The sequence below is a fragment of the Drosophila busckii genome, chromosome 3L (assembly GCF_011750605.1).
Source record: "Drosophila busckii strain San Diego stock center, stock number 13000-0081.31 chromosome 3L, ASM1175060v1, whole genome shotgun sequence".
Taxonomy (NCBI): Eukaryota; Metazoa; Arthropoda; class Insecta; order Diptera; family Drosophilidae; genus Drosophila; species Drosophila busckii.
Genome location: NC_046606.1, coordinates 8282578 through 8310247, shown reverse-complemented (window position 1 = coordinate 8310247; position 27670 = coordinate 8282578). Strand labels below are relative to the sequence as shown.

The window sequence follows — 27670 nt, the reverse complement described above, 5'->3', positions numbered from 1 at the left end:
ATTAGCCAAATTGCAAACTAAATTGACTTTCAAATGAGCTATGGTAAGCATTAATTCATATGCTTCAACTTTTTTTATATTCTGCTTTAATTTGTTATAAAAATCAGCAATTACAGCCCACTGTGTCAAGCGCAATTCTCTTTGCTTAAAATCTCTCTCGCGCTCTTTGCCTTCGTTCGTGTCTAAATTTATATGAGCGGAGCCAACCTGACCTAACCAAAACATTTGCGGCACGGCATACGCACGAATCCCACGTCGGCACTGGGAGCGACACCCCTTGTGCTCGGGCTCCGGCTCTAGTTCTGGGCAATAAGGCGCAGTGGCAGCGATTGCGCTCTCGAGCAGCCTGTCGTCAGTTAGTTGATTTTAGACATTTTTGCGGCACGGACGTATGCGGCGCAACTGCGGGCGACTGCGAATAGCAACAGTGACACGGACACGGCTACGGTTACGGGCGAGCGAACGGCTAATACGGTTGACATTACAGTGCGCTCGGCGCTCGGTGCGGTTAGTGCTCTTGCCACAGATTCGAGTTACGGTTGCGTTACGGTTTAGCAATTGAAATTCATTAGGTGACCGCAGAACGCGCAGCGCAACGCACGTTGGCCAAACAGCGCCAGCAAAATGCAAAATAAAGCAAATGAAAAAGTGCGTAAATTATGACATTGCCCGAGGGGGGAAGCAGGCAAAACGGTCAGGGGTCAAGGATGGTTGCAAAATAAAAACCAAATCGCTGTGCTGCTGTTGTTGTCTGTGTGGGTTCATCGCAATGTGTCTGACTGTCTGTCTGTCAGTGTATGTGTGTGTGTGTGTGCGGCATGTGCTGATAACATCGCAGAAAGTAAAATTAGGGCAAAATGCTGCTGCTGCTGTCAAGGAGCTGGCAGAGCACGAGTCAACAATTTAGAGCATGGCGCGTCCCCATAGCTATGTGTGTCTGTGTGTGCTTGTGTGTTTGTGTGTGTAGGTGTATGGCTGTTACTGCCAGGCGCTGCTTCTCGCCTCTGCGAACTCCGAAGCGTGCCAGTAGGCGCTTAAAGTGTCGTACTCATCACAGACTAATTAATTCAATGTGCGTCGAGTGCTGCTAACCCGCAACTTCCTTTCGCTAGCTTTGTCTCTTTCGCACACAAACACACACACAGACAGTCTAACTCTTTTGCACTCGTATTTAAATATAAATGAAATTTATCAACAGCACATAAATAAATCATTGGACGGCAGTCTACAATTGGCTTGCAATTGCCAACAACAAATTATATATTTTCATATTTATATACGAGTCTAAATAAACACGCAGCCAAAGCAACAGCAAACACTCAGATAATTCGCAGTGGCATTTGTTAAAAATATAAATAACATTTTCCATATATTCATTGCCAAGCAGCAGACATCGCAAATAAAATGCTTAGGGCAACCTATTAAAAAACAACAACAACTACAAAGTAAAAGCAACAAAAAAATAATGTGTAACATGAAAATGTAGCCAAAGTGCGTTCTCAAAATAAAACGGCAAAGCAAAGCAAAATTTGCTTAATACAAAAGACTAAATGTCTTTTTAAATTCAATTTAATTTTGAGCTGCAACATGCGCATTAAATTCATTTGAGGTCAACCAACTGAAATTCATTTTGGAAATTGGTTCGACCATTTACACCGCAAAGTGTAGCAAACATAAAAAAGCGTACACTGCACAGCAAAGTTCGTGTGTGTGTGCGAAAAGTAGGCTAAAAAGTTAATGATAAAATAAAGATAAAACTATTTTACAGTGGGGAATTGGAATAGCAGTTAAAACAGCTTGTGTTAGCCTATTTAATGCTCAGCATATGCAAGTTAAGTTTAAGCTTTATTTTATGCTTAACTAACAAAAAGTTTGCTAAATTGCTGACAAACTTTGAGTAGTTAGCTAAGCTCATACAGTAAGCATTCGACATGAGCAACATTCTATTGTAGCAGCCTCCTCTTCGCTTTCATATTGATTCTTAGCTAAAAATAGGCAGATTAACAATTTTATTCAAATCAAAAATGGAGCACAAGTACCTAGAATTAGAAGCAATGAAATCTATTTCTACAAATAAATGGAGAAAATTCAATTTGGAAATGCTTTTTAATTAAAAATAGAAGTACTTTGTTTTAAGTTTGAGAAGTTGCTATAAAGAATGCTGACTGTATATAATATTTAGCGCCTTGCAGCCTAGTGTTGAATTTTGCTAATGTGTTGACACTGGCACCTCTTTGGCCGCCAACTCCCATTTATATATTGTGGAAAGCCTCCCTTAAAGCAGCAGCAGCGTCGTGATGTGAGTCACAGTTCGCTTGCGGTCTAGGACTGTCGTCATCGGGAACATTTGGTTGTCCACTCAACGTCATGTTCGGCCCACAACAAACATGACATTCAACGGTTCTTTTATGCTTGCCACATGCCACATGCCACACATATACACACGTCATGGTAAAGTTAACTGGCGCAGCATACCGCCTGTTTAACCCCTAAGCTTGGTCGCCTGGGCAGCCATGGGTTAAGCCTGTTATATATTATTATATTGTAGATATTTATGCGCCTGACAGTTGATGAAATATGGCAAAGGCAGCAGCAGCACCAGCAGTAGCAGCAGCCTCCGGCAGACAGACAAATAGCAGGTTTAAAGGTCAGACAGCAGTTGCGGAATTGCAACAATTTTATGTTAAATTATGTGGCGCTTAAAGCAAGAAAGCTAGAAAGAAAGAGAGAGAGCAGGTGGGTGTGTGTGTGTGTGTGGGGTTAAGTTGGTTCAACTTGAGCCAAGGTAAACCAAGTGGCACATCCTGTAGGACTCAACTCAGCTCATAATAGAAGCGACTCTTTTATTGCCGCCACTTGAGCCAATATTTGCACATTTCAACAATGTTGCCGTTGCTACTGTTGCTGTGGCTGCTTTGCATGTGTATGCGTGTGTGTGTTTGTGTGTGTGTGTCTAGCTACACCCTCTTTGCGCTATGCTCAGTCATGCATGCTCAAATGTAATGAAATATCCTGTTTCCATTATGCTGCCTGCCATGCCCTTACACATACCTCATCCTGCATCCTGAGCGGTGCAAAACCAGGACGCAATTCAATTTCGTGCTTTGCGCTCTGCTGGCAATTCAAGTTGCAGCAACAATGGCAACAGCTCGTGCACAACTCACCTAAGCTAATTAAGCCCGCAGCTAAATTTAAAGCCATCGCCTATCGATCTTGACCAGCTAACGAGTTAATTCTTAAAACCTATGCGCAGGTTCCCATGTGCAAACTTTATTGTCGTAGACGGAGCAGCCAGCTGGCGTTAGCTTTGGCTTTGGCCTTCTTCGCACGTGCGACTGGCACTCAGCAGTCAACGGCGGCCTCAAGCACGCGATGCACTTGGCCAACAACAACAACAATAGCAGACGGCAACCCTTTGCTGCCCACAGAGCGAGAGGCACGAAATTATTTTCATGCTCACGAACAGCGGCACTTGAGGGCATTCTTTATGACATGCCTGGGAAAATGTCTGGGAAATGCATGCAAAATGCAAAAGCTTTTGTACTTTTTAAATAATTTAAAGCCCTTGCGCCTCGACATGCCAATTGAACTGTCCGTCTATCCGTCTGTCTGTCTGTCTGTCTATATGTCTGTTTGTAGCAAAATTGTCTATTTCCTGTAGCGTCTGGCTGGGCAGACTGTAGACAAGAAGAACATCGAATAACCTGACAAACGTGTTTTCGATTACATGGCAAATAGATAAAATGTTCAACGCATTAAATTTCGATTTTCGAGCCATCAAAACAACAAATTTTTAATTGAGTTTGTAGCCTTGAGGCTTTGGGGTCAACAAAGGTCTAGGAAGCTAAACTGAAAATTTAATTGAAATGTGCACATGAAAGCTGTGGCATGCATCAAGAGTCACCGAGCCAAAGCAGCTCAAACATTAACACATTCTCACAAAAGCCCCTGTGCGTAGTTTGGGGTGGGAGGGAGGTGGGCTGTCTGGCTGGCTGACACTATTTATCAAAAGGCAGGGACGACGACGACAAGAAAACAAAACGTGCCACAAACGAGGCAACGCAGCAGTTCACAACTTATCAGCATCTCAACAGTTAACCACATGCAAGCGGCGCGTTGAACGTGAGCAAGCGAGATAGCCAGATAGCCTGTCGGGCATAGACGCCCACGGGCAAAGGACACGCAGCGCAGACAGACAGAAAAAAAAAAAAAGAAAATATAAAATATAAAATATAAACAGCAAACGGCAAAAAGGCGATAATTTGGGGCGCATATAAAATATATAAAAATAAAGAGAGCGATAGAGCGCATGAAAGAGAGAGTGTTTCAAGTTTAAGTAGGTTGATGATAGCCTTGCCCCGTGTCTGCGTCCCGTCAGTTACATTAAGGATTATCATTACGATGATAAGCACGAACGATTTGATTTCTTCTCTCGCCTTTTATGAGTCAAGCCACGCGCACACGCCCTGGCAGTCAATGTCTTTGTTACGATATTAATAACAGATGAAAGAAAAAAAGATACTTTGCTTGTACTTACTTTAAAGCAAAGCAAACACTGTCTACGTGTGTGTGTGTGTGTGTTCAATTAAAAAGTTTCTAAATCACTTGAAACTCTCAACATGCTAGGCTTTTGTGGCATTGTTAGCTTGGCGCATTATGCGCTGACTTTGTAGCTGCCTTACCCGCTAAAAAGCATACAATTGTTGGCCAAATGCTTGCCAAATCCGGCTTCCCTTACAACAGCAACACAGCAGCAGCAGCAGCAGCAGCAACAACAACAAGCTTCGACTGTCCAGTGCAAAAGTTACATTGTTGTTGTGTTTGTAGTTGTTGTTGCTACAAAGTTATATAGTTGACCTAGTTTGCAAAGTTTGTGCAGAGTGCTAAAAGGCCATAACATAGACAACGCTGCGTATGCGTAATGTTTGCATAGAGTAACGGCTAAAAAAAGAAAAGTTAAGCGCGCTGCCTCGAACTTTTGGCAACTGACAACTGACAACAAAATTTGCTTTTAATTTAACAAGCTGCAACAATAACAAGCGCACCCCAGTGGCTATGAGAATGGGGCGTGGCAGCAGCAGCAGCAGCAGCAGCAGCGACGTCAGCACTTTCACTCGCTAAACAGGTGCGCTGTGCTCCATTTGCAGAAGGCGCAGGCTGTTTAACCCACATTGACAATAGGCTGACAACAAGCACAACATCTTTGGCTTGTCGTTAGCATTGTGTCAACAACTGTGCCTGTGACCCACTGCAGCCCACATTAATGCCATTGTGGGCGTGGCTGTGTGGCTTAAGCGCTTGACTGACAACAATAAAGTCGCTGCTAGCTGCTAGCTGCTTGTTGTTTAAGCGATTAAAACTTTTATGCCGCGTCGTGTTGTTGTCTTTCTTTCGCCCTTACTTTAGCCTCATTCTTCTGACACAGTCTGTGGCAGCAGCAGCAGCACAAGCATTGTTGTTGTCTCTGACCTGCTAACCTCAGCCGCAGGCTAGTTGCAGTTGCCACCGCCCCCGCTTAGTCACAAGTCCCACTTGGCATACTTTCTGCACAATTACAAGCCAATCAATTGCTCAGGCTGCCAATAAGTACACTCACACACACACACACGTGTGTGTGGCGAACTTGGCTAACAATTCCAGTGGCAACTTATTGGCCTGCTTACTTACCACTTACACTTGCCACACTTGCAACTTATCGCATGCTTTCTTTCCATTATCTGCAGCAATCGCGTTGAGCTTAAGCCGCCCGCTTAAGACTGACATTGGACCTACGAATAGGCAGCAGCAATTAACCATGGGCGACCTACAGGCCACCATCGAATTCTCCGTCGAGCTGCACAAATTCTTCAATGTGGATCTCTTTCAACGCGGGTGAGTGCCATTCAAATTGCATATTGAAATTTAAATTGCACTGCCATTGGATAGAATACATTTGTTGGAAAACTATTTACAACGCCTCGCTTCGCCTTCACCTTTAAATTATTTGTTTAAATATTTATTTTTTTCGCTGCATAGTCTGCGCATATTTACGAGCAATAAACAGGCGGCCTTAAAGTGTTGGCCAAATAAACTGATTGCAAATAAAATGCAATCAACAAATACAAATACAGACTGCACAAACTCTGGCGAAGCGGGGCGTTCCAATGGACAGAGTATGCTCACTAATTGTCAGCAAGAGTGTTTATGGGGATTTCAGTTTATGGCACTGCTGCTGCTGCTAGCAGCCCTTGAAGATGAACGCCATGAGCCCAGGGAGCGTGTAAGGGAGTGGAGGTTAAAAATACATGCGAGCATTAAAAAAAAAAAAACAAAGCAAGCAGCGCGCTTCAAATTTGCGCAAAATATAAACAATGCAAGAGACAGCTACAGAGTGCGAGTGAGAGCGAAGCAAAAACATGAAAAAAGAGAATTTAAAAAAGATTAAAGCATTTGTTTGCTGTGCGCGTAGCCGAACATGTTTTTATATTTATTTAAATTCTCGTTGATTTTTGCTTTTTACGTTGCACAAGCTGAAATTAATGAGCATGTGATATTTAAATATTTGCACAACTTGTCTTTGTGCCAAACTAAAAAATAAATAAAACAAATAATAAGAAAAACATACATAAATAAATTTCATGCGAAATCAATACCAGTGGCCATGTTATTTCAACGAATGTCAAAATAATTAGCCACTCTGAATATTACAAATGCGTATCAAAGCTTAACGTGTGCAACAATTTCGCAGGAATTTTCATTACTCAGCTTATTCCTGACACATTCAATTCTATGTAATTGCGTTTTTAAATAAATAATCAGGCGCACACAGCGTATGCGTAATTTATGCGTAAAACGTCAGCAAGCTGTATGATTAATTTGCTTTTTGTGCTCCCCATACAGACTTTATCAGGTGCGCTGTGGACTGCGCGTCTCCCCACGCCTACCCGTGCAGGTGGAGACGACCATACCCGAGCCGACTGCCGGTAAGACAACTGCGAATGGGCATGGCGCCAGCGTGGAGCAATCCAGCGATAGCGAACGCGAGCAAGGCACGCCAGAGAGTACGTCCGTAACGCCTGGCGGCGGCAGCAGCAGCAACAACGGCAGCGGCAGCTGCACTTCCGCAAGCATTATCAATGGCTGCGGCGCCACACGCATCTTTCAGATACTTTATCGCAACGAGGAGGTGCCGCTGCGCGATATCATACACTTTCGCAGTCATCTGTTGGGTAAGTCTCTGGGTGCCAAAAAATGCCGAGGAATGTCTGCCGCATTGCAGCAGTGTACAGTGCACAGTGGGTGAGAAAAGTTTGCTGACCAAAAGTTTAAGTTTATTTCTCAATTGGTTAAATAAATCAAAAACTTTTTCGTTTGTGTCGCATGTCAGCAGAGCAAAGTTTTTGCAGCCCTCGGGAATGCTGACCAGAAGCTATAGCTGCTATATATAAATATCTATATATTTTTAGTATATATGCATACATACGCATTTAACTGTATTACATGCGTAACTTGCATTGACAAGCACTTCAATTTGGCAGCATTGGCTGCTAATAGCATTTAGAGCTCAATGCGCAGCCACGCCCACTTGTGAAGTGCCACCTAAGACACACGCCCAAGTATACAGGCTTGAATGCAATTAGTTAGCCAAGTTGGCAAGTCTTTTTGAAATAGTTGCCTTTACTTTGTTGCTCAAAATGCAATTTGCGAAGGATGAAAAAGACAGCAAGGAGGGCAAACAGAAAGGCAGAGAGAGAGAGAGAGGACTAAGAGTGAGATAGGGTGACTGAACACACAAAAGACTTGGCCAATACATTGACCTCATTCTGCTGGCATTTATGCCAGCTCGACATCAACAACAACAGCAGTTAGCGCATCAAAGGATACTTGCTCAGTGCTTAGAGTATGAGAACAACAACAAAAACATGCAAAATAATAATGATAATAATAAAAAAAAAAACTAACATCAAACAATATAAAAACGGCAGAGTTAACAAGGCGCAACGGCAAAAAATTGAAAGCAAATTGAAAGTCAATAGCAATCAGCCAATGGAAAGAGGCTTAGATGCAGTTAGGTATGTATTGAGGTCAATAAACTGTGTTACAAATCGTTAAAGCAAAAATTAAATTTATTTTTAAATTTGAACTCAACTGCTCGCTTAACACGAGCAGCTTGAGTTCTATCGATAATCGATAAGTACTTACGCATCGGCTTATCAGTATGAAGCGCAACCAACTTAGTGTAAGGAAAATTAGCACAGGACAAATGTAGTTAAAACTTAAACTGTTTGTATATTATCCAAAGCTTGTGCGTAATACATTTATCTTAAGTCGCGGCCCAACTATCCTGCGCACTTGCTAGACTTCATTAGATATCCGCACATTGAGTTGTTGATGTCGCTGTCTCATACTTTGCCTAAGAGCAACATCAACAACAATAACAACAAAGAATAAGAAGAAGAAGCAGAAGTGAGGAATAACAGACACTCGCCTGTTGGTTAAAGTGATTAATTCATTTGGACAAGTTTTGCCAAGCATGAGTGTGAGTATATGTCCTTACAAAAACCCCTATACAAAGCACAGACAGTAACTGAAGTGGCACGCAGCAGCAACAAAGTGCTGCATGTGAAACAAAAAGTTACTCTTACTTGACAGCTTTGAGATGTTGCGCCTCCTCCCCCCTAAGCACATGACGCCTAAACTTTGAGTAGCTCTACAATTTATCTGCGCGCTACACGTGTCCTAATGGTTAGGTAGGAGCTGCCATTGCCACTGCAACGTGGCAGCGCAGCATGTGGCTTGTAGCAAATTGTTACAGACAACTGCATAAAACAGAATAATAAAACTATGCCACAAGTGCTGAGGAATTGTCAGCCGCCGCTAAGAGCTCAGCGTTTAAATATATGTATGTGCGGTAAAATAAATAAAAGCCGTGCATTTAGAAAAAAGTAAACAATTGTCACCGGGCGTATGAGTAATGTGCGCGCAGCTTACCCACGCAAATCTGTGCAACAGTAGGGGTAACTTTTAAATATGTGTATATACATTTTTATGGCCGTTGAATGTGTGTGCTTAGCTTTAGCCAAAGCCGCTGCAAATCCCAGTTTTATGAAAACAAATGAATCTTGTGGGAGACACCAGGCTGACAGAAGCTGAGCGATATGACAACATTTGGGATACCCGAGGCAGCGAAGCGTTAAATGAATTACATTAAATTTGACAGCAGCTTGCATAGACGATTAACTTAAAATAATTAAAGCTTAGATTTGAGTTTGATTAAGTTAAAATGACAGTGCCCAAGTTAAATTAAAGCTTGCTGTTGGCTATATGTCAATATCAAATGTCCTAAGCTCATTTGCTGGCAACGTCACGACAGACTTAAGCGAAAATCAATAATCAATGCTTGGGTGCTGCGATAAAATAAATAAAACACATTTAGAACTTGCAAGTGCTGCTATATATATATATACATATATACGTATATTTGTGCTAGGGATTTGTTTTCTATAACCCTGACATGAACTTTGAACTACCTGTGTACTATTTGCGCTTTGTTTGCTTACAGTTGATAGCCGTCACCTGAAGGAATCCATTGAGCGCGCCGAGTTCTCACTGCAGCTAGAGCTTTGGTTTGGCGAACAGAATGGCAGCAGCAGCAATCTGGCGTTGGCCTCCACACGCCAGCTGCAGCTCAATTTTCATCCGGGACGCGGCCTGCATTATCATCTGCCCGTGCTATTTGACTACTTCCACTTGGCGGCCATCAGTGTGACCATTCATGCCAGTCTGGTGGCGCTGCACCAGCCATACATCAAGTGAGTATAAAAAGCGCAGACAGACAAAGCAGTCTAAAGGGTGGAGAGGGCTGGGGCCATCAAGGGCTGACAACATGATCTCTAATGTCAACGTTGATAGTCGCAAGCATGCATATTTTTTACACAGTAAATTGCAAAGAACCGGAGCTTAAAAGGGAGCATGGCGGGGATTGGGCGGGGGGAGGCGTTGCGTGTCCTGCTGCGCTTGATTGGAGTTTCAGCTGCCTGGGCCAGTTACCCGCACAAATCATTTCCGACTCATTAAAATTGCACACAGGCAGCAGCAGCAGCGGCTACAGCAGCTGCTGTGAATCCTGCAGCCTGCTCACTCACTTCCCCACTTCCCACTTGGATTATTCTTGTCACCAAACTCTCATAGTGTGCATACATTTTAATGAATCTCGCATTGCGATTGTCTTCCTCTGCTGGCGCTGCGCAAACTTGGCGACAACTGCAACAACAAGAACACCAACAACAACAACAGCAACGAGCAGCAGACTGCCGCATGTGGGCGTGGCAACGCTGCTGCTGCATCCCGCCCGGCATTTACTGCAGCCCTGGCGCAGTCAATTTTTACGCCATTTGTTGCAACAAAAGTTTGTATAGTCTCTTACCCATAGTTATGGCAAACTTTCCCATACATAAAGCCAAGAGCAGCAAAAAAAAAAAAGGAAACATGCAAATTCTTTAAGCTGTTTTGTATTGCTAAAGCCAAAGCTTGTCGCCTCCCCCTCCCCCCTATCCAGTTGCCGCCCACTGCCCACAATTACTCTATAAGTATTATGTGTAGGCAAGCGCCACGTACTTTTTAAGCCATAAAACAAAATTCTCGCTAATCTGATATGAAAGCTGAAATTGCGTGAGTGCGGATTACGTTCTACGAATGCGCTCGACGCTCAGCGCTGAGCACTCAGCTCTCGCTTTGCTTATAAATTATATATGAGCGCATTGGAATTGAAATTACTTGTTGACCTTGACTCTAGTCTGTGGAGGATTTTGTGCCACGTTCATGTTCATGCCAAAGCGAGCACAAATTGGCGGATTAAACGTGCATCAAGGATATATATTATAACTAGTTTTGTATGCTGAGTTTAATCAAAGGCTTGAATTTACTTTTGCTGCTGTTAGTTATACCCCAGAAGTTGCTGCTTTCGTTTTAGCTTAGCTTATTATTTGCCTGAATCCCATAAAATTTATTTCAATTTAAATATCATTAAATCCTCATTAAAAATACGAAACTAAACTAACGCATGGAAACGCACTCGATACCGTTATACGTTGCCCACTGACGGTTCAGGAAAAGCATGTTCTCATATATCAAGTTATGGTAAGAATTTTTGCACAAATCGTTGACGTAAAACTTTAATTAAAAACAAAATCAAGCACTTGTAGTTGCCAGTTCTATATACATACAAAATAAAAAGCTTTCTATGTGTAACACTCGCTGTATGTGTGTGTATGAGTGTATAACAGTAGCATAGTGTGTGTGTGCGTGTGTGTGTGTGCGTAGTTGCTTGACTATTGTATACACTTTTACTTAAGTTTGCTTTAAATGTTTGCAGCGCGCCGCGCAGTTCGAAGCCTTGGAGCGCTAGCAAGCTAAGCTGTCGTGGCAATACCTCACCCGGTCCACTGGAGGCGGTGTTCTTTGGTCCGCAAATAGGCGGCACTACCAAGTGCAGCGGTGGACCCACTGGACGTCTGCTGCAGTCCAGGCAAATACACAGAGACATCTGTTGCCTGCTGCTTGGCGCCATTGAGCAGCTTAAGGCTACACTGAATGAATTCAGCGCTGTGCTCTCGCCCAGCATTAATTCCCAGATAGGTTCGCCGCCACTGCGTGAGAATGATACGGCGGAGCGACTGCAGCAGCTGCTGGAGCAGGCCAAGGTAAGCTCGAAATACACAGAAATAATTTTATTTAAACATTTCTTATTGACAGGATGAACGCAATAGCGAGGACTTTGCCACCATAGCCAACTCGGACATTGCCCAACTCTGCGCCGAGAGCATCTTCTGGTGGCGACGCGTGCTGCTTGCCTCACGCTCCTCCACAGCAGTGCACACGCTGCTCTCACGCAAGCATCACATACTGCGTGTGCGTCGCTTTGCCGAAGGTTTCTTTGTGCAGGAGCAGCCGCGCCATGCAGCTACCGGTTGCCAGGATGGCAGTAGTCCTGCGCATTGCCAAGGCTATATGGCCATAGCGGAGCTGGCGCGTCGTAGTCGTTATTTGCAATCTTTGCCGCCGCTGCCCGTGCACTGCACGCCCATTGATGGCGATGCGGCCTCGTTGCCGCTCATCTTTGAGGATCGCTATGTGGTGCCGGGTGCAGGCTATCAGCGACGTCGCTCTGGTAGTGATCCACAGCTGGAGGAGAACTCTGTGTCGAGCAAAAAGAAGGAGAAGACGCACTCCAGCAACAGTCTGAATGGCAACAAGGATTGCCTGGCCTGTCACTACGACTACGATTATCCTCCAGCCAGCAATGGCAACGGCAATGCTACAGCGCATCCACATGCCCAGTGCGTGGTTACGCCACGCTTTGCGCTGGGCGGCGAGGTGCTGCAGGCTAGTCTGACCATAGTGCCCAGCGGCAAAGACGTAATGCGTCATAATCTGTCCAGGCATTCGGTTACCGGTCTGCTGGAGGATTTAGATGTGCAAAACAGTGAAGTGGCCACGCTGCCCACGCGACACAGCAAGTCGCTGGATCAGCTAGACGGCTGCCAGGTAACAGTGGCGTCCACAGCAACTGCCACCACAGCCAGCACGCCAATGTTGGAGCCACCGCTCAGTTATAATACGCTGCCCGCCGGACTAGCGCGTCTGCAGGCGGATGATCTCATGCGCAACATTTGCGAGCTGCGCCAGCGTTATGGACACCACAGCAAGTTTGACTATCTGAACGAGATCAAGCTGTTGAATCCGCCCAAGCAGCAGCAATCGTCGCAGTCCGCTTACAATTCGCTGCCCAAGAGCATGGTGCCGCCAAGAAACTCATATCCGCCGCCGCCGCCTGGCCAGTACACCACCATGCCCCGCAGCAGCAGCTCCCAGATACCACGCGCAGTGGAAATTGCTCGCGTGCGTGTGTCCGACATTAAGGAGATGCTGCGGCAGGGTCAGGGCACGCTGCGCAAAGAGTCCAGCAGCTCGGAAAGCGATTTGCTGCAAAAGCTGCAGCTGCTCAGCTCCAGCAGCGTGCCTTTCCGTCTGGACGCTGCGATCAGCGGCAACACCAATACGGCCAACAGCAACAACAACACCAACAGCAGTGATCCCAACACCAGCGGTTTCAGTGAATCTCTGCCCAATCTAGCGCCGCCGCCAGAGTTTGATACCGATGTGCGCCGTCAACGCAGCAACTCCACGTCCTCGCTAAGCGAGGAGAGCGGCTGGGTTAGCAGTCGGCGCAGCTCACTGGCCGTCAGCAGTCCGGACACCATAACCAGCACTGGTCAACAGCAGAAACAGCGTCACACGCAGCTTAATATAGGCATGGGCTTGGGCCTGGAGACGCGCCTCAATGGCGAGCAACTGCGTCTGCGGCTGCAGAAGCTGCTGGAGCAACAACAACAGCAGCCTGCTAAGCCACACCGCAAGCGCCAGTCGGCGGGCAACAGTCAAAGTCGCACGCCTGCGCGGCAGCAGGAGCCGACCAAGGATAAGGAGGATAAGCTGCACAAGAAGATCTCTTCGGTCACTTTGACCATCAAGCGGGAACGCTCGCGTTTTCAACTAGATCGCCTGCGTCATCTGCACAACGGCGAGTCCACTGAAGTGGAGGACTTGGAGCGCCCACCGCCGCGTCGCAATCGCCACAAGAACGCCGCCAAAAACGAAAAGTCCAAGTCAGAGTTTGACATTAGCAGCCTGAAGGACTTGCAGCCTTTGGATGCAGTTTGTCTGCCGCCGCCGCAGCAGTTTCAAGATCAGGAGCAGCTTGAGGAAATTGTTGCAGTGGTAGCGCCACCGCCGCCTGATGAATTTCGCGATCCACCACCGGAACCGGCGCCCACAGCGCCCATACCCACTGCAACGCTCAACAAAAGTAAGTCCAAGACGCTGCCCTGTCAGTTAAACCACGCGCAGCCGCCGCCGCCGCTCAAGGAACGCCAGCCCATAGGCGCCATAGACAATCCTGTTTATCACATTTACGAGTCACTGCGTCCCATGTCCACGCCCGCCATCTTTAGCAACAAGCCCGTCTTGAAGTCACACAGCCTGGCCGAGCTCAAGCGTCCACTGCAGCAGCCATGCAAACTGGAGAACGGACTGCACAGCGAGCCCGATGAGAACAAAGAGAACGCCATTGCGCCCACTCGCGCCAAGTCGTCCAATGGCTCGTTGGCCAAGCACAAGCGCAAGGCAACAGTGAATGGCAACCAGGAGGCCAGTCCCAGCATCTCGCTGCTGGAGTTTGAAAAGTGCCGCGAGGAGTTTCGCAAGCAGATCAAGTACCAGGGCAACATCTACTCCGACTATGTGCAGCTGGCCTCGGAGCTGCCCTATTTCTATATAAGCGATGAGTATCGCGCCTTCTCGCCCAACGGCATGCACTTGGTCATTTGTGTGCATGGACTCGATGGCAACTCGGCGGATCTGCGGCTGGTGCGCACTTATCTGGAGCTAGGCTTGCCTGGTGTCAATCTGGAGTTTCTCATGTCGGAACGCAATCAGGGCGATACGTTCTCGGACTTTGACACCATGACTGATCGGCTGGTGTCCGAAATTCTCTACCATATCGACAGCTGTGCTCTGAATCCCGCGCGCATTTCCTTTGTGGCGCACTCCTTGGGCACAATCATTGTACGCAGCGCCTTGGCACGTCCACAGATGCGTCCACTGCTACCGCGACTGCATACGTTTCTCTCGCTCTCAGGACCGCATCTGGGCACGCTCTACAACACCAGCGGACTGGTTAACATGGGTAAGCAACTGAATTAACATTCATAATAGATCTACAAATTAACTATCTTTCTCTTACAGGCATGTGGTTCATGCAGAAGTGGAAAAAATCGGGCTCGCTGTTGCAGCTCTGCATGCGGGATACGACAGACATGCGGAACAGCTTTCTTTATCGTCTCAGCCAGCGCAGCAACATGCATCATTTTAGCAATATACTGCTCTGTGGCTCTAGCCAGGATCGTTATGTGCCCGCGCACTCAGCGCGCCTGGAACTATGCAAAGCAGCCATGCGGGATAGCTCTGCCCTAGGCACTATCTACAGGTAACTAAACTGAGCTACAGATAGAACTTGTTTTTAAATATATTATAATCTTTGTAGAGAAATGGTGCACAACGTCATTGCGCCCATACTAGCCAAGCCGGAATTGACTTTGTCACGCTTCGATGTGCATCATGCGCTGCCGCATACAGCGAATACACTTATTGGACGCGCAGCGCACATAGCGGTAAATATATATGCAACATTTTATGATTTATATACTTATATTGATTTATTTGTAGGTACTTGACTCGGAGCTCTTTATAGAGAAGTTTATGCTGATTGCTGGTCTCAAATATTTCAGCTAACATGTTTGCCATGTTAGCCGACATTTATAGCTCTAAGTCCTGGTGAAGATTACTCATATTTTAATGTTATTTAATGTGTAACAAGAAATTGTTTAGGTTCTGCATACAGGGTATAGTACTGTTGAGACACACAAGTTTCTTTATGGAATTCCGCTGGATTACAGTTGGAATAAGGAATTTATTGAAAGAAATTGTTAGACTTGAATTTTTTTACCAAAGGCAACTCTTTTGTAGAGTTAGTGAATTTAGTACGTGCATCAATTAATCAAAACCAAAGAATGTTTAATCAAAACACACAAAACTATAACCAAAGCGACATAACTGTTAAAAACGTGTTATCCGATTTGCAAAAGAAATTAGTATGTTTACCAGATAAGAGTTGACAAAACGAACGTAAGCCAAAGATAAGTAGCCTAAAACTAAGTTAAAACTATATATACTACTATAACTACTCACGAGACTTTATTGTAAACGGTTGAATTGGCAAAGGCATTGCATTAGGCAAGATCATATTATGATCAGGTTTATACGTACTACTACTTACTAACGGTAGCTGAGCACACACGCATACAAGTTTGCATTTCTATGAGATGAGCAATGAAGTGGTTTTTTGTGAGACTTAACTAAACAACCCAATGGAATTTTTCCACATATTTATACTGCTAAAAACAAAAACACAAATGGTAGAGGTACTAGCTGTAGTCTAATCTTATATACTGAAGTCAAAATGCATTTGTGGAGCGCGCGTCAATTAAGCTGGATATTATACGAGTGTTAGCCTGGTTTAGCGCCTACGAGAATTTTTTCAATTGGGAACAACAAGTTTAGTAGAATGAATCGATTGTAGAGCAGTTAGGTCAAACTTTGAAAATTTGTAGTCTAGTCGTAGCCAATAAACATAGTTATTTATGTCTTTTCAGAGCTTTTTCAAACTCTAGTTGTATACCATTTTAGCTTCTACCCCTGAATTGCCTACATACATATACAAACCAGTACTTGCATTGTAAACGTATAGGTATAACCGTCCTATAAATGTTAATCTATGTGTATCAACTTGCTAACTATTTGTTTTTAACGAAAGAAAATTAATATTTAAGAACTATGTTGGCTGTTTCTTAGAGCCATCTGTTTTTACTAAGTGTACTCGGATCAAACTCATGCCAATAACCCTAAGTTGCAATTTAAAAGTTTTTCATTTCAATAAAATATACTAAAATACAATTTTAGAAAAACTCAAACGTAACGTATTTTAAACTTTGTTCGCTACGCAACTGTTGAGCAAGCTGAGCGCACGCATGCCTCCACAAAAAGCAAAGTGGTTGGCAACACATGCGCCACACAGCGTTGCCAGACGATTGCATTAGGACGCGCAATTCACGTTGTTGTTGTGTTTAGTTTTCGCTGCAGTAAATAAACGTGTTGTAAATGAAAATGTGCAAAAAACTGTAAATATTTAACGTAAATAGTATTATACAAGCTAATGGAACTATATAAACAAGTGTCAGTTAGATAGTATGCAAATTGAATATGAATTGCCTGCATATTTCGCCAATATGACGTCATAGCAAAAAGAGGGGCTTGTCCCAGACTCAGGTAGGTGTGTCTGTCTCTTATTGATTTTATGCTTGTAGCCTTGTAGGCTAAGAATCACGTGCTGCCCACCTAGCACCTGCTCCCATCAGTCGTTTCTCACCACCCACACTTGCACACTCTCTCACTCTCTCTCTCTTTGGGATCTATTGTTGCTGTTGCCGGTGCCTTCGATGATCAATAAACGCTGTTTCATTTAGTTGTCAACAACGCTAGCGCTAACAGCACGGCACGCGGAAGTGAGTTTTTAAATCGTTTAAATAAATACATGCAAATGTATGTATGAGAGTGTATATTTGTTAAGATGCCGTATATAATTATTTTGTAATTTAATTTACGTAACTTGTCGCCGGTTTCGTTGTCATTTATTGATGCGCAATTGTAGCGTCCTTCTACAAGGGTGTGTGTACTGAGTATCTGCAGATAATTATAATCTGATGCAAATTTAAGTGTATATGTGTGCTTGTAAAGTGTGCCTCATTAAGTTTATTAACCTTTGGCCCAGACAATGAGTTTATTAACGTTGTGACTTGCTGCCAACGACAACAAGGCAAATAATCACTCGAGTCTAACTATTGTCGTAAATATGTTTGCAAATAGAAATGGCAAAGTGTCGCCCCCATATCGATTAAGCTTATCAGCTAATCAGCATATGTTGCTAGCAAATGGCACCATAGCAATCAGTGCCAGCAATTGAGTAATAATTGCTGTTGTTGTTGTCGTTTGGAAATTAAGTGGTTCCAAAGTTTGTCATGCAATATGAAACCGTTTAAACCAACAAACTATAAAAACTACCCATTAAACTGGACTTATGGCTCAGAAAAAAGCACACGGGTATGCGGTTTGTTGACCTTATGTCATATTACACCTGACGCCATCGAAACAATATATATTTTTTTGTTGTTTACTTTGGCTCTGCATGCAATTACCCCACAATGCAAATGCGTATGAAAAAAGCGATTTATTGATAAAGGGGGACTATACATGCAAACATCGTAATTATAGGGCAAACTGTAAGCTTTTTCTTCTGCACTTCATTCAGTTTTTATGTAGCTTAAGCGTGTTGAAATTGTTATGTCTCCAACTGTTTTGCATTTTCAACATTTTATTGATGAAGTCGAAAGTTTCCACATTTTGCATTTGGTCAAGCTTTTTTTCCCCATTATGAAATACTTTTGATACTTACATATATTTCGGTGATATATATATTTGATTTATTTATAGAGTCTTGGGGGCCAAAACACTGAATGAATTGTGCACGCGCATATTTGAATAGATTGTCTGACAAAAGAATTTCAATAATGACGCCAAAGAATCTTAAAGGTTAATTACAAATTATAGAGAAAGCAAAAGCAATTAAGACAGTTTATATTAATTATGTATGCATTAGTAATTATGATAGCATTTTATGCTTGAGAGTTTATTTATGCAAATCAAGCTATTGAATATTTTAAATGCCAAGGTTGTCAAGCGACCAGCCCACCTACTCCGTCGTCTGTCTGTCCGTCTGTCAATGTCTGCTATCTCTTTTACACAGCAAGCTCTCTAGCCCACGCAAGCGGCTTGTCTTATCAGCTGTTTTCTCAATTTCTGCTTTTTCGCGTTTGTCTGTTTGTTTTGAATGGCGTTGCCCATTGAAAAGCTCTTTCTATAGATTTTATACAAACACACACACTTGAGTGTGTGTATATGTGTGTGTGAGTGTGCCGCGCCTTCGTTTTTGATGGCTCGCTGAGCATGGGGACAGCTGTCAACTGCTCCCTGACTTTCAGATACAATTTGGCGCTCGCCTTGAACGGATGTGTGTGGGTTCCATATCGAACTGTTAACAACAAACTCGCGCTCTCTCTCGCACGATCACTCTCGCTCTCTCTCTTTCTAACTCTATTGAGTATTGATACAAGTGTTTGGAACTGTAATCAGCTGAGCAGCTTATCAATATATAACAACAACTAAAAGTGTGTTAGGTAAACTTTAAAAGTATTTAATACTAGTTTATAACAATTTGCTTATCATTCTAAGATTTCTAAGAAATTCAATGAGTTTCAAGTGCTTGATGATGATGTGGGAAGTGGCTATTTATAAGCTATAAAATCGTCGGATTGAATGGAATTAATCTTTAGGAAAAGTACCGCGCGTACGAGTTAAGCTTTATCAACAGCCACATTAAATTTTATAGTTTATATTTATAAACTAATGCGAGTGTTAACACAACACTCGATCATTCGAGGCTTATCTGGCCAAAGCTATAAAACCGTTGCCGCTCAAATGAATGTGACATAAATATTTTGTACGTGGGCTGGAATACGTAGTAAGTGGTGGGCTCGACTATATCCATTTAATTTGGCAGTGCCAATGTTCGAATCGTATCGCGATTGAAAATAAAAAACATTCAGAATGAAGTTTTGATAGCGGCATGCCAAATAATTTCAGTATTTGCTTATCAGTGCTTATCAGCAGCAGCAGCACTGATTAGACACTATTAATAGCCAGTAATGTGTCCAACTATATGTTAACGTTGTCTAACTTGCAGCCAACATGACGGAGGGCAAGAACGTACCCAACTCCAGCGCAGATGTGCCCTTTCGCGCCAAGGAGCTGCGCAAACAGTCGCTGATTCAGCAGAGTGGCGGACTCGTTGGCGTCATCGATGAAGGCACCAAGACCATTGGTTTCTCCATATACACTACACCGGATTTCAAAGAAATTGCTGCACATCGCGTTGAGCTGAGCGTCATAACGCCACAGGATGGCTGGTTTGAACAGGATCCGCTGGAGATAATGGGCTCCATTAACAAATGCGCGGAGGAGGCCATCAAGCAGCTGCCCGAGCAGGGCTACAGCATCAACGATATCGTCACCATAGGCATTACCAATCAGCGCGAGACAACAATTGTCTGGGATGCAGTCACAGGCAAGCCGCTCTACAATGCCATCGTCTGGAAGGACATACGCACAAGCAGCACGGTGGAGCAGATAGTGGCCAAGGTGCAGGATGCGAACCACTTCAAGAAGCGCACAGGTCTGCCCATCTCCACATACTTCTCAGCGCTGAAGATTCGCTGGCTCAAGGACAATGTGCCCGAGGTGCGTCAGGCGTGCAAAGAGAAGCGCTGCAAGGCCGGCACTGTGGACAGCTGGATTGTATGGAATCTAACAAACGGTAAGTACCAATTTATATGCATATATACTTACTTTAAACGTTTTTTGTCTGCTCCAGGTGCTTTGCATATTACGGACGTAACGAATGCCTCACGCACGCTGCTCATGAACCTGGAGACGCTCAATTGGGATCCTGTGCTGCTCAAAACCTTTGCCATACACGAGGACATGCTGCCCAGCATACGCAGCTGCTCGGAGATCTTTGGCAAGATCACCTCAGATCGCAGCGCCCTGCGTGGTCTGACGCTCAGCGGCATTCTAGGCAATCAACAGGCCTCGCTGCTGGGACAAATGTGCGTCAAGCCGGGACAAACAAAGAACACATATCGCAGCGGTTGCTTTTTGCTCTGCAACACGGGCGAGAAGCCTGTAATCTCCGCTCATGGACTGCTCACTACCATTGCTTATAAGCTGGGCCCACAGGCGCCCACAATATACGCGCTTGAGGGCTCCGTTTCTGTGGCTGGACATGCGCTCTCCTGGCTGCAGCAGAAGGTGCGCCTGCTGCCCGACTCACGCGAGGCTGAGAAATATGCTGAGATGGTGCCCAGCTCTGGCGACGTTTACTTTGTGCCCGCCTTTACGGGTCTCTATGCGCCCTACTGGCGTCAAAATGCACGCGGCATTATCATTGGCCTGACGCAGTTCACGCGCAAGAATCACATAGTGCGTGCTGCGCTGGAGAGCATCTGCTTCCAAACGCGTGATATACTGGAGTGCATGCATCAGGAGTGTGGCTACGAGATTAACAAGCTGCATGCCGATGGCAAACTGACCACAAATAATCTGCTAATGCAGCTGCAGGCGGATACAGCCGGACTGCCGCTCTTCCGCTCGCAGCTGATGGACTCCACCGCGTTTGGCGCTGCCATGTGTGCGGCGCAGGCAAAGGGCATTGGACTGTGCAAGTTTGAGCCGGAGAAGCGCTACTATGAGAACGTGCACTACGACACCTTTCTGCCCACTACAACGGAGCTGGAGCGTGAGGAGCGCTACGGCAAGTGGAAGCGCGCAGTGGAGCGCAGTCTGGGCTGGGTCATCAAGCAGAAGAAGACGCGCACGCATACCGAGGAGAACTATCGCCTGCTGTCCTCGCTGCCAGCGAGCATCTTCCTCATCAGCAGCTTCGCCATGCTCGTGCATTCGCTGGCTGTTGCCTAAATTGGCAGTCCCTTTAACTCTAACACGCTCTCTCGGTTTATATTTTGGTTGTGATAATAATTACTTTGTGAAACGCTTTGCTGTAAATAGTTCCCCCCACCCGCTCTGTCATGCCACACTGCAAATTATTCCATATTGTTGACTCTGGTTTTGAGTAATGTAAATAGAACTTTGGATAGAACTTGCCCCCTTGTCATAAAGTCACTTAACCTAAGCATATATAAATACTTTTATAATTTGTGTACTTATCTTATCGTGTTTGCCTTGCGGCATAGTTCTACGGACTGCAAATGTTACTTCGAGTCTATAAATGTTTTTATTTATAACCAAATGCTGTATATAGCTCAACTTCCAACGATTTTTGTGACTTAATTATACAAATATATGATTAGCATTAAGGCTGCCAAAACTATAAATTAATAAAATATTATAGCTATAAAATATAAAACGCGAATGTGTGCTAATCTAAGCGATTAACTAGGTACAGTTAGTTTAGTGCACTTGAATGTTGTGCGCATTTGTTTATAACAACTACTTGAAGTTGTAGCTATATCTGCAACGGAAATGTCTCTATCATAAGCAACATAATCTATTGATTAATCACTTACTGCTGCAATAACTTTGGGGCTTGTCTGTGGAAATCTAGAAAGCAAAGAAAATTGATTAATTGTCTAAAGCATTAGGTCAACTTAAGTTTGTTGACTTTGAGTTACTTTTGTAACTTGCACATATATAATTATGATTCTATAGCTATAAGTATAATATTGTTGTGCACTGCGCCCCAAGTGTTGTTCTTAGGCAGCATTGCCTGTAGTTTTAGCCGGCGCTCATTTAAATTGGATCTACAGATTGGCTGACAAACTATATACACACAGTTCTATATTTATATGCATAAGGGGTACTCCATACAGCAACAACAACAACAACAAACTATAACAACAAGTTGTTTTGGAGTTGGCTCAGGTAGCAAGCATAAAAAGGTAACAAGAGACCAAACCATACAACAGCAACAACAACGGTAAGAGGAACGAGTGCACAACAAAAGAAATTGATTTTCTCTTGTGCACAGAGTTCGCTCTACACCTATAGAATTTTTACTGAATCAGTGCAGAGGCGCAGGCAGCGGCAGAGCGCGGTCAAGAACCGGAATTTGTTTGAAGTTTAAGCGCGCTCGCACCTTTAGCTACATTTTCCGCTCTCCACACACACACAGATACAGGCGCATGTATGGCCTGCCTAAGTGGGTGTGCTGTCTGTGTGTGTGTGAATTGTGATCCTCACTTTGCCAGCGAGAGAGAGAGAGCGAGCGCGCGCGCCTTAGTCTGCGTTGAGCTGTGATCGCGTCAAGTTCGAGTTAGCGCTGCGCTGCGCTCGAAGCTTCAGGAAAGAATTCTTTGCTGTTATTGTTTGTGTAATTTGGTTTTTTGTTTATGTTAATGTGTATCGGTTAGCAATTTATTTGAATTGGCATAACAAGCAAATGTTGTCGCATTGGGCAATAAATTGAAGCAATTTATAGTGCTTAAGCCAACGAAATTCGAAGCGTGAGAAGACAAAAAGTTCCTGCATGCGCAACATGTGTGTCTGTCGCTATAGCTATGTGTGTGTGTCTGTGTGAGTGTGTGGCATTAATAAGCGCTTGAGCAGTCAAAGGGTTAAACCGGTTTAGTCAGCGCCAGTTGCCAGAGTTAGTCATGGAATCTGCAGCAGCAGCAGCCGCCACCGCTGCCACGGCATCCTTGCAACGTGTCGCCTCGCAGAGCAGCCTGGTGCAGTCAGCGCCGCCGCATCACTATCATTACATACAATATCCGGCGCATTATCAGCCACCATCAATGCCAGCTCAAGCCCAGCAATGCCAGTGTCCCTGCTCTTGTGGACGCGCCACAGCGGCCACACAGCAGCCAACACAACAGCAGCAGCAGCAACAGCAACAACAAAATGCTTCCATTGCTGTGGTGCTGGTGCATCAACCAACTTCCAGCTCCACACAGCAGCAGCAGCAGCAACAGCAATCAACATTGAAAACACAGTCGGCGCAATCGCTGCTTAATCATTCCTACCAAGCGTTGCACGATGAGGAGCAACAGCAGCAGCAACGCGAGCGGCTGAACTTGCCACTCGACAGCTCGGTGGGGTCGGCCAGCTGTGACTGCGATCTGGAATGCAGTTGCGCCCACAATGGCATCTCCCTCAGTCAACAGCACAAGCGTAATCTGCTCACGGATGCCATGTTGGCCGCTGATGAAATAACGGTCAGCGAGTCGGACAACAACAGCACCATGATCAAAAAGAAAAAGCCGCGTGCCAGTGGCGCTGCTGGTCAGTTGCCTGTCAAGATGCAACCCACGAGCAGCTGCAATGACATCTACCATGATACGGAGCTGGAAGCAGCAGCTGTGGGCGTGGCTGCTGCTGCTGCTGGAATTGCTGGTAGCAACAAGTCACAGAGTCTGGATGATCATCGACCGCCATTGCCGCCACGCCCACCGCCCAGACCACGCAGCAATCTCAATGGCTCAAATGGTGAGTTAAGAGCAAAGAAAATATTTTAAAAATTGCAAAGTTCGCTGATTGTTGTTAGGCAATACTAAAGCTTGAGATTTAATTAACAAAAACAATCAATGCAGTTTAGAATTGTTTAAATATTTTATACATAATAAAGAGTTTTGACTGGAATGAAACTACATTTGTTATTTGATCGCCTGGCGTATGCAGAATTTATTACAGTTGTCTACAATTTATAGTTAAGTGCTCAGCATCAATTTCATTCTTGTTAAGACTGTGGCTGCTAAATTTCCTGCTTCTAGCCAAGTTTAATAACATTAACGTAGCCAAGTTTTGTAAGAAGCGCAACTAATGTTCAAGACTCACAGCATCCGCTTGACGCTGCTTCCTCATCCGCTTTGATTTCAAGCGCCTGCGCATTAGGCGCTCTCTCGCTCGCTCTCTCTCTTTTGTGCTCTATGTGTTGTTGTCTCCCTGGGGGGAGCTTCCGTGATTGCAGCGCAAGTTCTTGGCTTCTTTGTTGTTGGGGGTTGTTGCTTGTTGGTAACTGTGCTAATGTCAGTCAGAGTTCCGCGTTGACACCGTTCCGTAGGCTGCAACGCGCGCTGCCCAAGGCGACAAACAAGAGCAGGCAGCTCCTTCCCTTTATGGCCCCAAAACAAAACACAGTCTGTGTCTCTAAACTCAACCCTAGAGCACAAGTTCTCAGACCGCGCAGCTGCCAAGTTGAGGCATCTGCTGCGACGACTTGTGTGTAGATATTTTTCTGTGTGTGCAAAAAAAAAAAAGAACAAGCAGCAAAGTACAAACAAAATATTTAAAAACAAAAAAATAAATTGCAAATTCGTTTTAAAAATGTGCCTGTAGCTTTAGCTGTTTGTTTTTTGGTCAACTAATCCTTGCAAGCGTTTGTTCAACATGCATGGTTATCCTGTGATGCAGTTCGTGCAGTATAGCATGCCACCACCCTGCTCCTGGGTGCCAGGACCACCGCCAGCAACAACAGCGGATCATACGCTGGGTAGCCAAGCCAAAGCCAAAGCCCAACCAGGCAGCCAATATATAAACAATTCTTTTTTTTATTCACAGCACATCGTCATGGCGTGGGCATCAAAAAGTATGTGGTGTGGTGTCTCATCTGCGGCGGCTTCAGCTGTCTGCTGGGCGTGCTCTTCCTGGGCGTTTACTTTCTGCTGCATTCCTACACCATCACTGTGGGCAACTTTGAAACTGTGCCCACCTTTGTGCCCGCCACGCTGCTCATACTCACGGGCGTCTGCATCATGAGCCTGGCCAGGCGTCGCAATCGCTACAGCTATTTGGTAAGTCAAGCAAGTCATAGCCAAGACCATGCACTCCAACTGTTGTTGCTCCACAGATTAAGCTATCAGGCGCCTGCGGCTTGGTCTCTGCTTTAACATGCGCCTTGGTTACAGTCACCACGACCGTGTTGCATATGAGTCGCCTGCAGGCTTTGCGGGAATGCGAGTACGCGCAGAAGACGCGCACCTGCACCTGCTACTCGGATCTCATTGAATCGCAGGTGGATCGCGTGGACAAAGGTAAGTTCGTCATGTCGCCTTACTTGCTCCTTAGCTCAACTTCTTGCTTTCAGAAGGCGTGCGTCTGGTCTTTGATTCGCTCTCGGACTGCGGCGTCGTGCACGGCTCGCTCTACACCTGTCTGCGCGCCATCTTTGGACTCTCCGTGGCAGGTGTGCTCATTGCTGTGTTCAGTTGCATGCTCGTCTATCAGCTTCTCAGCCATGAGCGCAAGAAAATGTACTGGGAGCAGCTGGAGCTGCGCTGCCGTTCGCTCTATGCCAGTCAAGCGCCGCCAACTCATAGTCTGGGCGCCTTGGCAGCGCCGGGACGCATGCTCAACTGTCGCTGCTGTGAGCAGTGCCACGCCCATCGCCAGTTAACGCTGCCGCTGCAGACAACAGCGTATCCCTGGGATGAGGCTAGCGCAGCGGCGGCGGCGGCAGCTGCTGCTGCTGCTGCTGGTGGCGCCAATGCGGAGCAGCGTTTCTGGGCCACACAGCCGCCGGGCAACTTCTACTCACCCAATCCAGGTGGCGAGGAGGCGGCAGCAGCGCATGAGCGTGCAGCACGCGGCAACGGCGGCGGCTGGAGCTGGCCACGCATGCCCTGGCAACGCAATTCGCCGGATGCCACACGCAGATTTCGTCAGGCAGCCGCCAGTCCGGACTCGCAGTACGGCTTTAGCTCCACGGCTGCTGTAGCCGTTGCGGATGGCAATCAGCTGTTAATGGAGGAGCCTGTGGGCGCTGTCTACAATGCCATGCCAGCGAATGCCTTGCCCTATGGCGTCTGGGGACCGCCGCCGCCGTATAGCGATCCCAACAGTCCGGCGCGTCGTGGCTACTATCAGTATTTGCAGGCGGGCGTCTGCCTGTCCAGCAATGCAGCAGCGGGCGCAGCGCTGCTGCCACAGCAAGCCATTGAGGCACAGCCATTGGCGCAGCTGCAGATGCAGCAGCTGGCGCAGCAGACGCGTGCTGGCCAAGCAGCGACGCTGGAGCGCATGGATGGCCTTAATGCTGGCAGCGGCGTTGTGTCCACAGCGGGTTTGGTGCGTCATGGCGCCGGCTACAAGGCCAAGTACGAGAATACACACTCGGATTCGGATGGCGGCGGCGGCTGGGAGCGCGAACGCTGCTCCAATACGCTGCCCACGCGCAAGCTGAAGAAGCGCATTGAGGCGGGCGCCAAGAGCATTGGACCACAGAACAATGCAAGCCATCAGCGTCCCAATATACAGCAGCTGTTTCCAAACGCTGAGGCGCAATCAAAGCCGCTGGAGGAGCAACAGCCGACGCAGCAGCAGGCGCAGTCCGCTGCAACGGGTGTGGAGAACAGCGCCTATCAGGACTCCAATGGTGCCATAGCCAAGGGACAGGGCCAGGCAGCGGGCACTGCTGGCGAGAGCTTGGATCCCGCCGAGTCGGAGGTTTACTTTGCCGATGTCAGCAGCTGCTGCAATGACAATTACTATGACAATGCGCAGCGGCAGCTGGCGGCGCTGCCTCACCAGCATCAGCATCAGCACAGCAATTGCAGTCACAGCAGCAATCAGAGCAACGCCAACAACAACGAGGATTATCTGGCGCAGCGCTTTGCACGCCGGGAGCATTCCATACGCAGTCGTCTGCCCATACCACAAACGCGGCTGGAGGATGACTATGAAAGCTCCAACTTGAACATGCCCACGCAGAAGGACATTTCGCGACAGAGCATGTGCTCCGTGGAGTCGGAGGCCAAGACTGAGTTTACCGATCTATCGCCATCGACGCCATGCGGCGCCGCCTTGCCACCGCTGCCGCCGCCAGCGAACTTCGCCAGCGATGCACCAGCCATGCCAGCGGCCACTGCGGCGGCAGCCAACTTTGTTGCCTCGTTTCCCTACTCCTCGGAGTCGCAGTGCCTGGAGGCGCATCGCCGCTCTACCAAAAACATCCACGAGCTGTTGCTGGCGGGCAACAACACGCAGGACGGCAGCCAATCCTCGCACTATGAGATCATCAACGATCGTGAGCGTTATCAGCTGCAGCGCGGCGGCGGCGTCGGCAGCAGCAAGCACAAGTCCAAGTCCAAGTCGCGCTCCAGGGAGCAGCTGGACATCTATGGCAGCAGCGGCGCCACAGAGCGCTCCGATTGGTCTGATGGCAGCGGCGGCGGCGCCGCCTTGCGCAGCAGCAGCAGCAAGCGCTTGTGAGACGAACTGGAGGTCGAGCTGTTCGTCTAGGTTTCACTTGCATTCATTTGTTTGGACTGTCTTCCCGTCTTTGATTCGATTGATCTATGGATCGCCTTTGCAATGTTTGCCATCCAACCAAACAGACAGACACTTATTAAGTACACGTATTAATTAGTTAGTCTCGCTATTGTTAAATCTC

The 27670-nt window shown here is 46.2% G+C and overlaps 3 protein-coding genes across 12 annotated transcripts; all 3 read left to right on the top strand.

Moving 5' to 3' along the window:
• The first annotated feature begins 344 nt into the window (after positions 1 to 344).
• Positions 345 to 16535, top strand: LOC108600265 (protein FAM135A). Of its 3 annotated transcripts, XM_017987720.1 has the most exons (11): positions 345 to 648; positions 5724 to 5871; positions 6880 to 7208; positions 9542 to 9791; positions 11089 to 11118; positions 11354 to 11681; positions 11734 to 14725; positions 14785 to 15025; positions 15083 to 15209; positions 15265 to 15372; positions 15427 to 16535. In XM_017987720.1, exons 2-10 carry the CDS (start codon positions 5795 to 5797, stop codon positions 15328 to 15330), a joined length of 4440 nt encoding a protein of 1479 aa, XP_017843209.1. In that variant the 5' UTR covers positions 345 to 648; positions 5724 to 5794; the 3' UTR covers positions 15331 to 15372; positions 15427 to 16535. The 3 variants fall into 3 exon arrangements, with proteins under 3 accessions (XP_017843209.1, XP_017843208.1, XP_017843210.1); XM_017987719.1 differs by having other exon boundaries at positions 15265 to 16534; XM_017987721.2 differs by lacking the exon at positions 11089 to 11118 and having other exon boundaries at positions 346 to 648; positions 15265 to 16534.
• A 368-nt stretch (positions 16536 to 16903) lies between these two features.
• Positions 16904 to 21669, top strand: LOC108601084 (glycerol kinase). Of its 5 annotated transcripts, none has more exons than XM_017988990.2 (3): positions 16904 to 16923; positions 19454 to 20083; positions 20141 to 21669. In XM_017988990.2, the coding sequence occupies exons 2-3, from the start codon at positions 19459 to 19461 to the stop codon at positions 21241 to 21243; spliced, it is 1728 nt and encodes a 575-aa protein (XP_017844479.1). In that variant the 5' UTR covers positions 16904 to 16923; positions 19454 to 19458; the 3' UTR covers positions 21244 to 21669. The 5 variants fall into 5 exon arrangements, with proteins under 5 accessions (XP_017844479.1, XP_017844476.1, XP_017844478.1 ...); XM_017988987.1 differs by lacking the exon at positions 16904 to 16923 and adding an exon at positions 17131 to 17159; XM_017988989.2 differs by lacking the exon at positions 16904 to 16923 and adding an exon at positions 17181 to 17196.
• A 949-nt stretch (positions 21670 to 22618) lies between these two features.
• On the top strand, positions 22619 to 27664 carry LOC108600909. 4 transcript variants are annotated; one of them, XM_017988738.2, is made up of 4 exons: positions 22619 to 23769; positions 24841 to 25073; positions 25130 to 25313; positions 25367 to 27664. In XM_017988738.2, exons 1-4 carry the CDS (start codon positions 22938 to 22940, stop codon positions 27487 to 27489), a joined length of 3372 nt encoding a protein of 1123 aa, XP_017844227.2. In that variant the 5' UTR covers positions 22619 to 22937; the 3' UTR covers positions 27490 to 27664. The 4 variants fall into 4 exon arrangements, with proteins under 4 accessions (XP_017844227.2, XP_017844228.2, XP_017844230.1 ...); XM_017988739.2 differs by having other exon boundaries at positions 22620 to 23769; positions 25370 to 27664; XM_017988741.2 differs by lacking the exon at positions 22619 to 23769 and adding an exon at positions 24624 to 24772 and having other exon boundaries at positions 25370 to 27664.
• Positions 27665 to 27670: the final 6 nt, after the last annotated feature.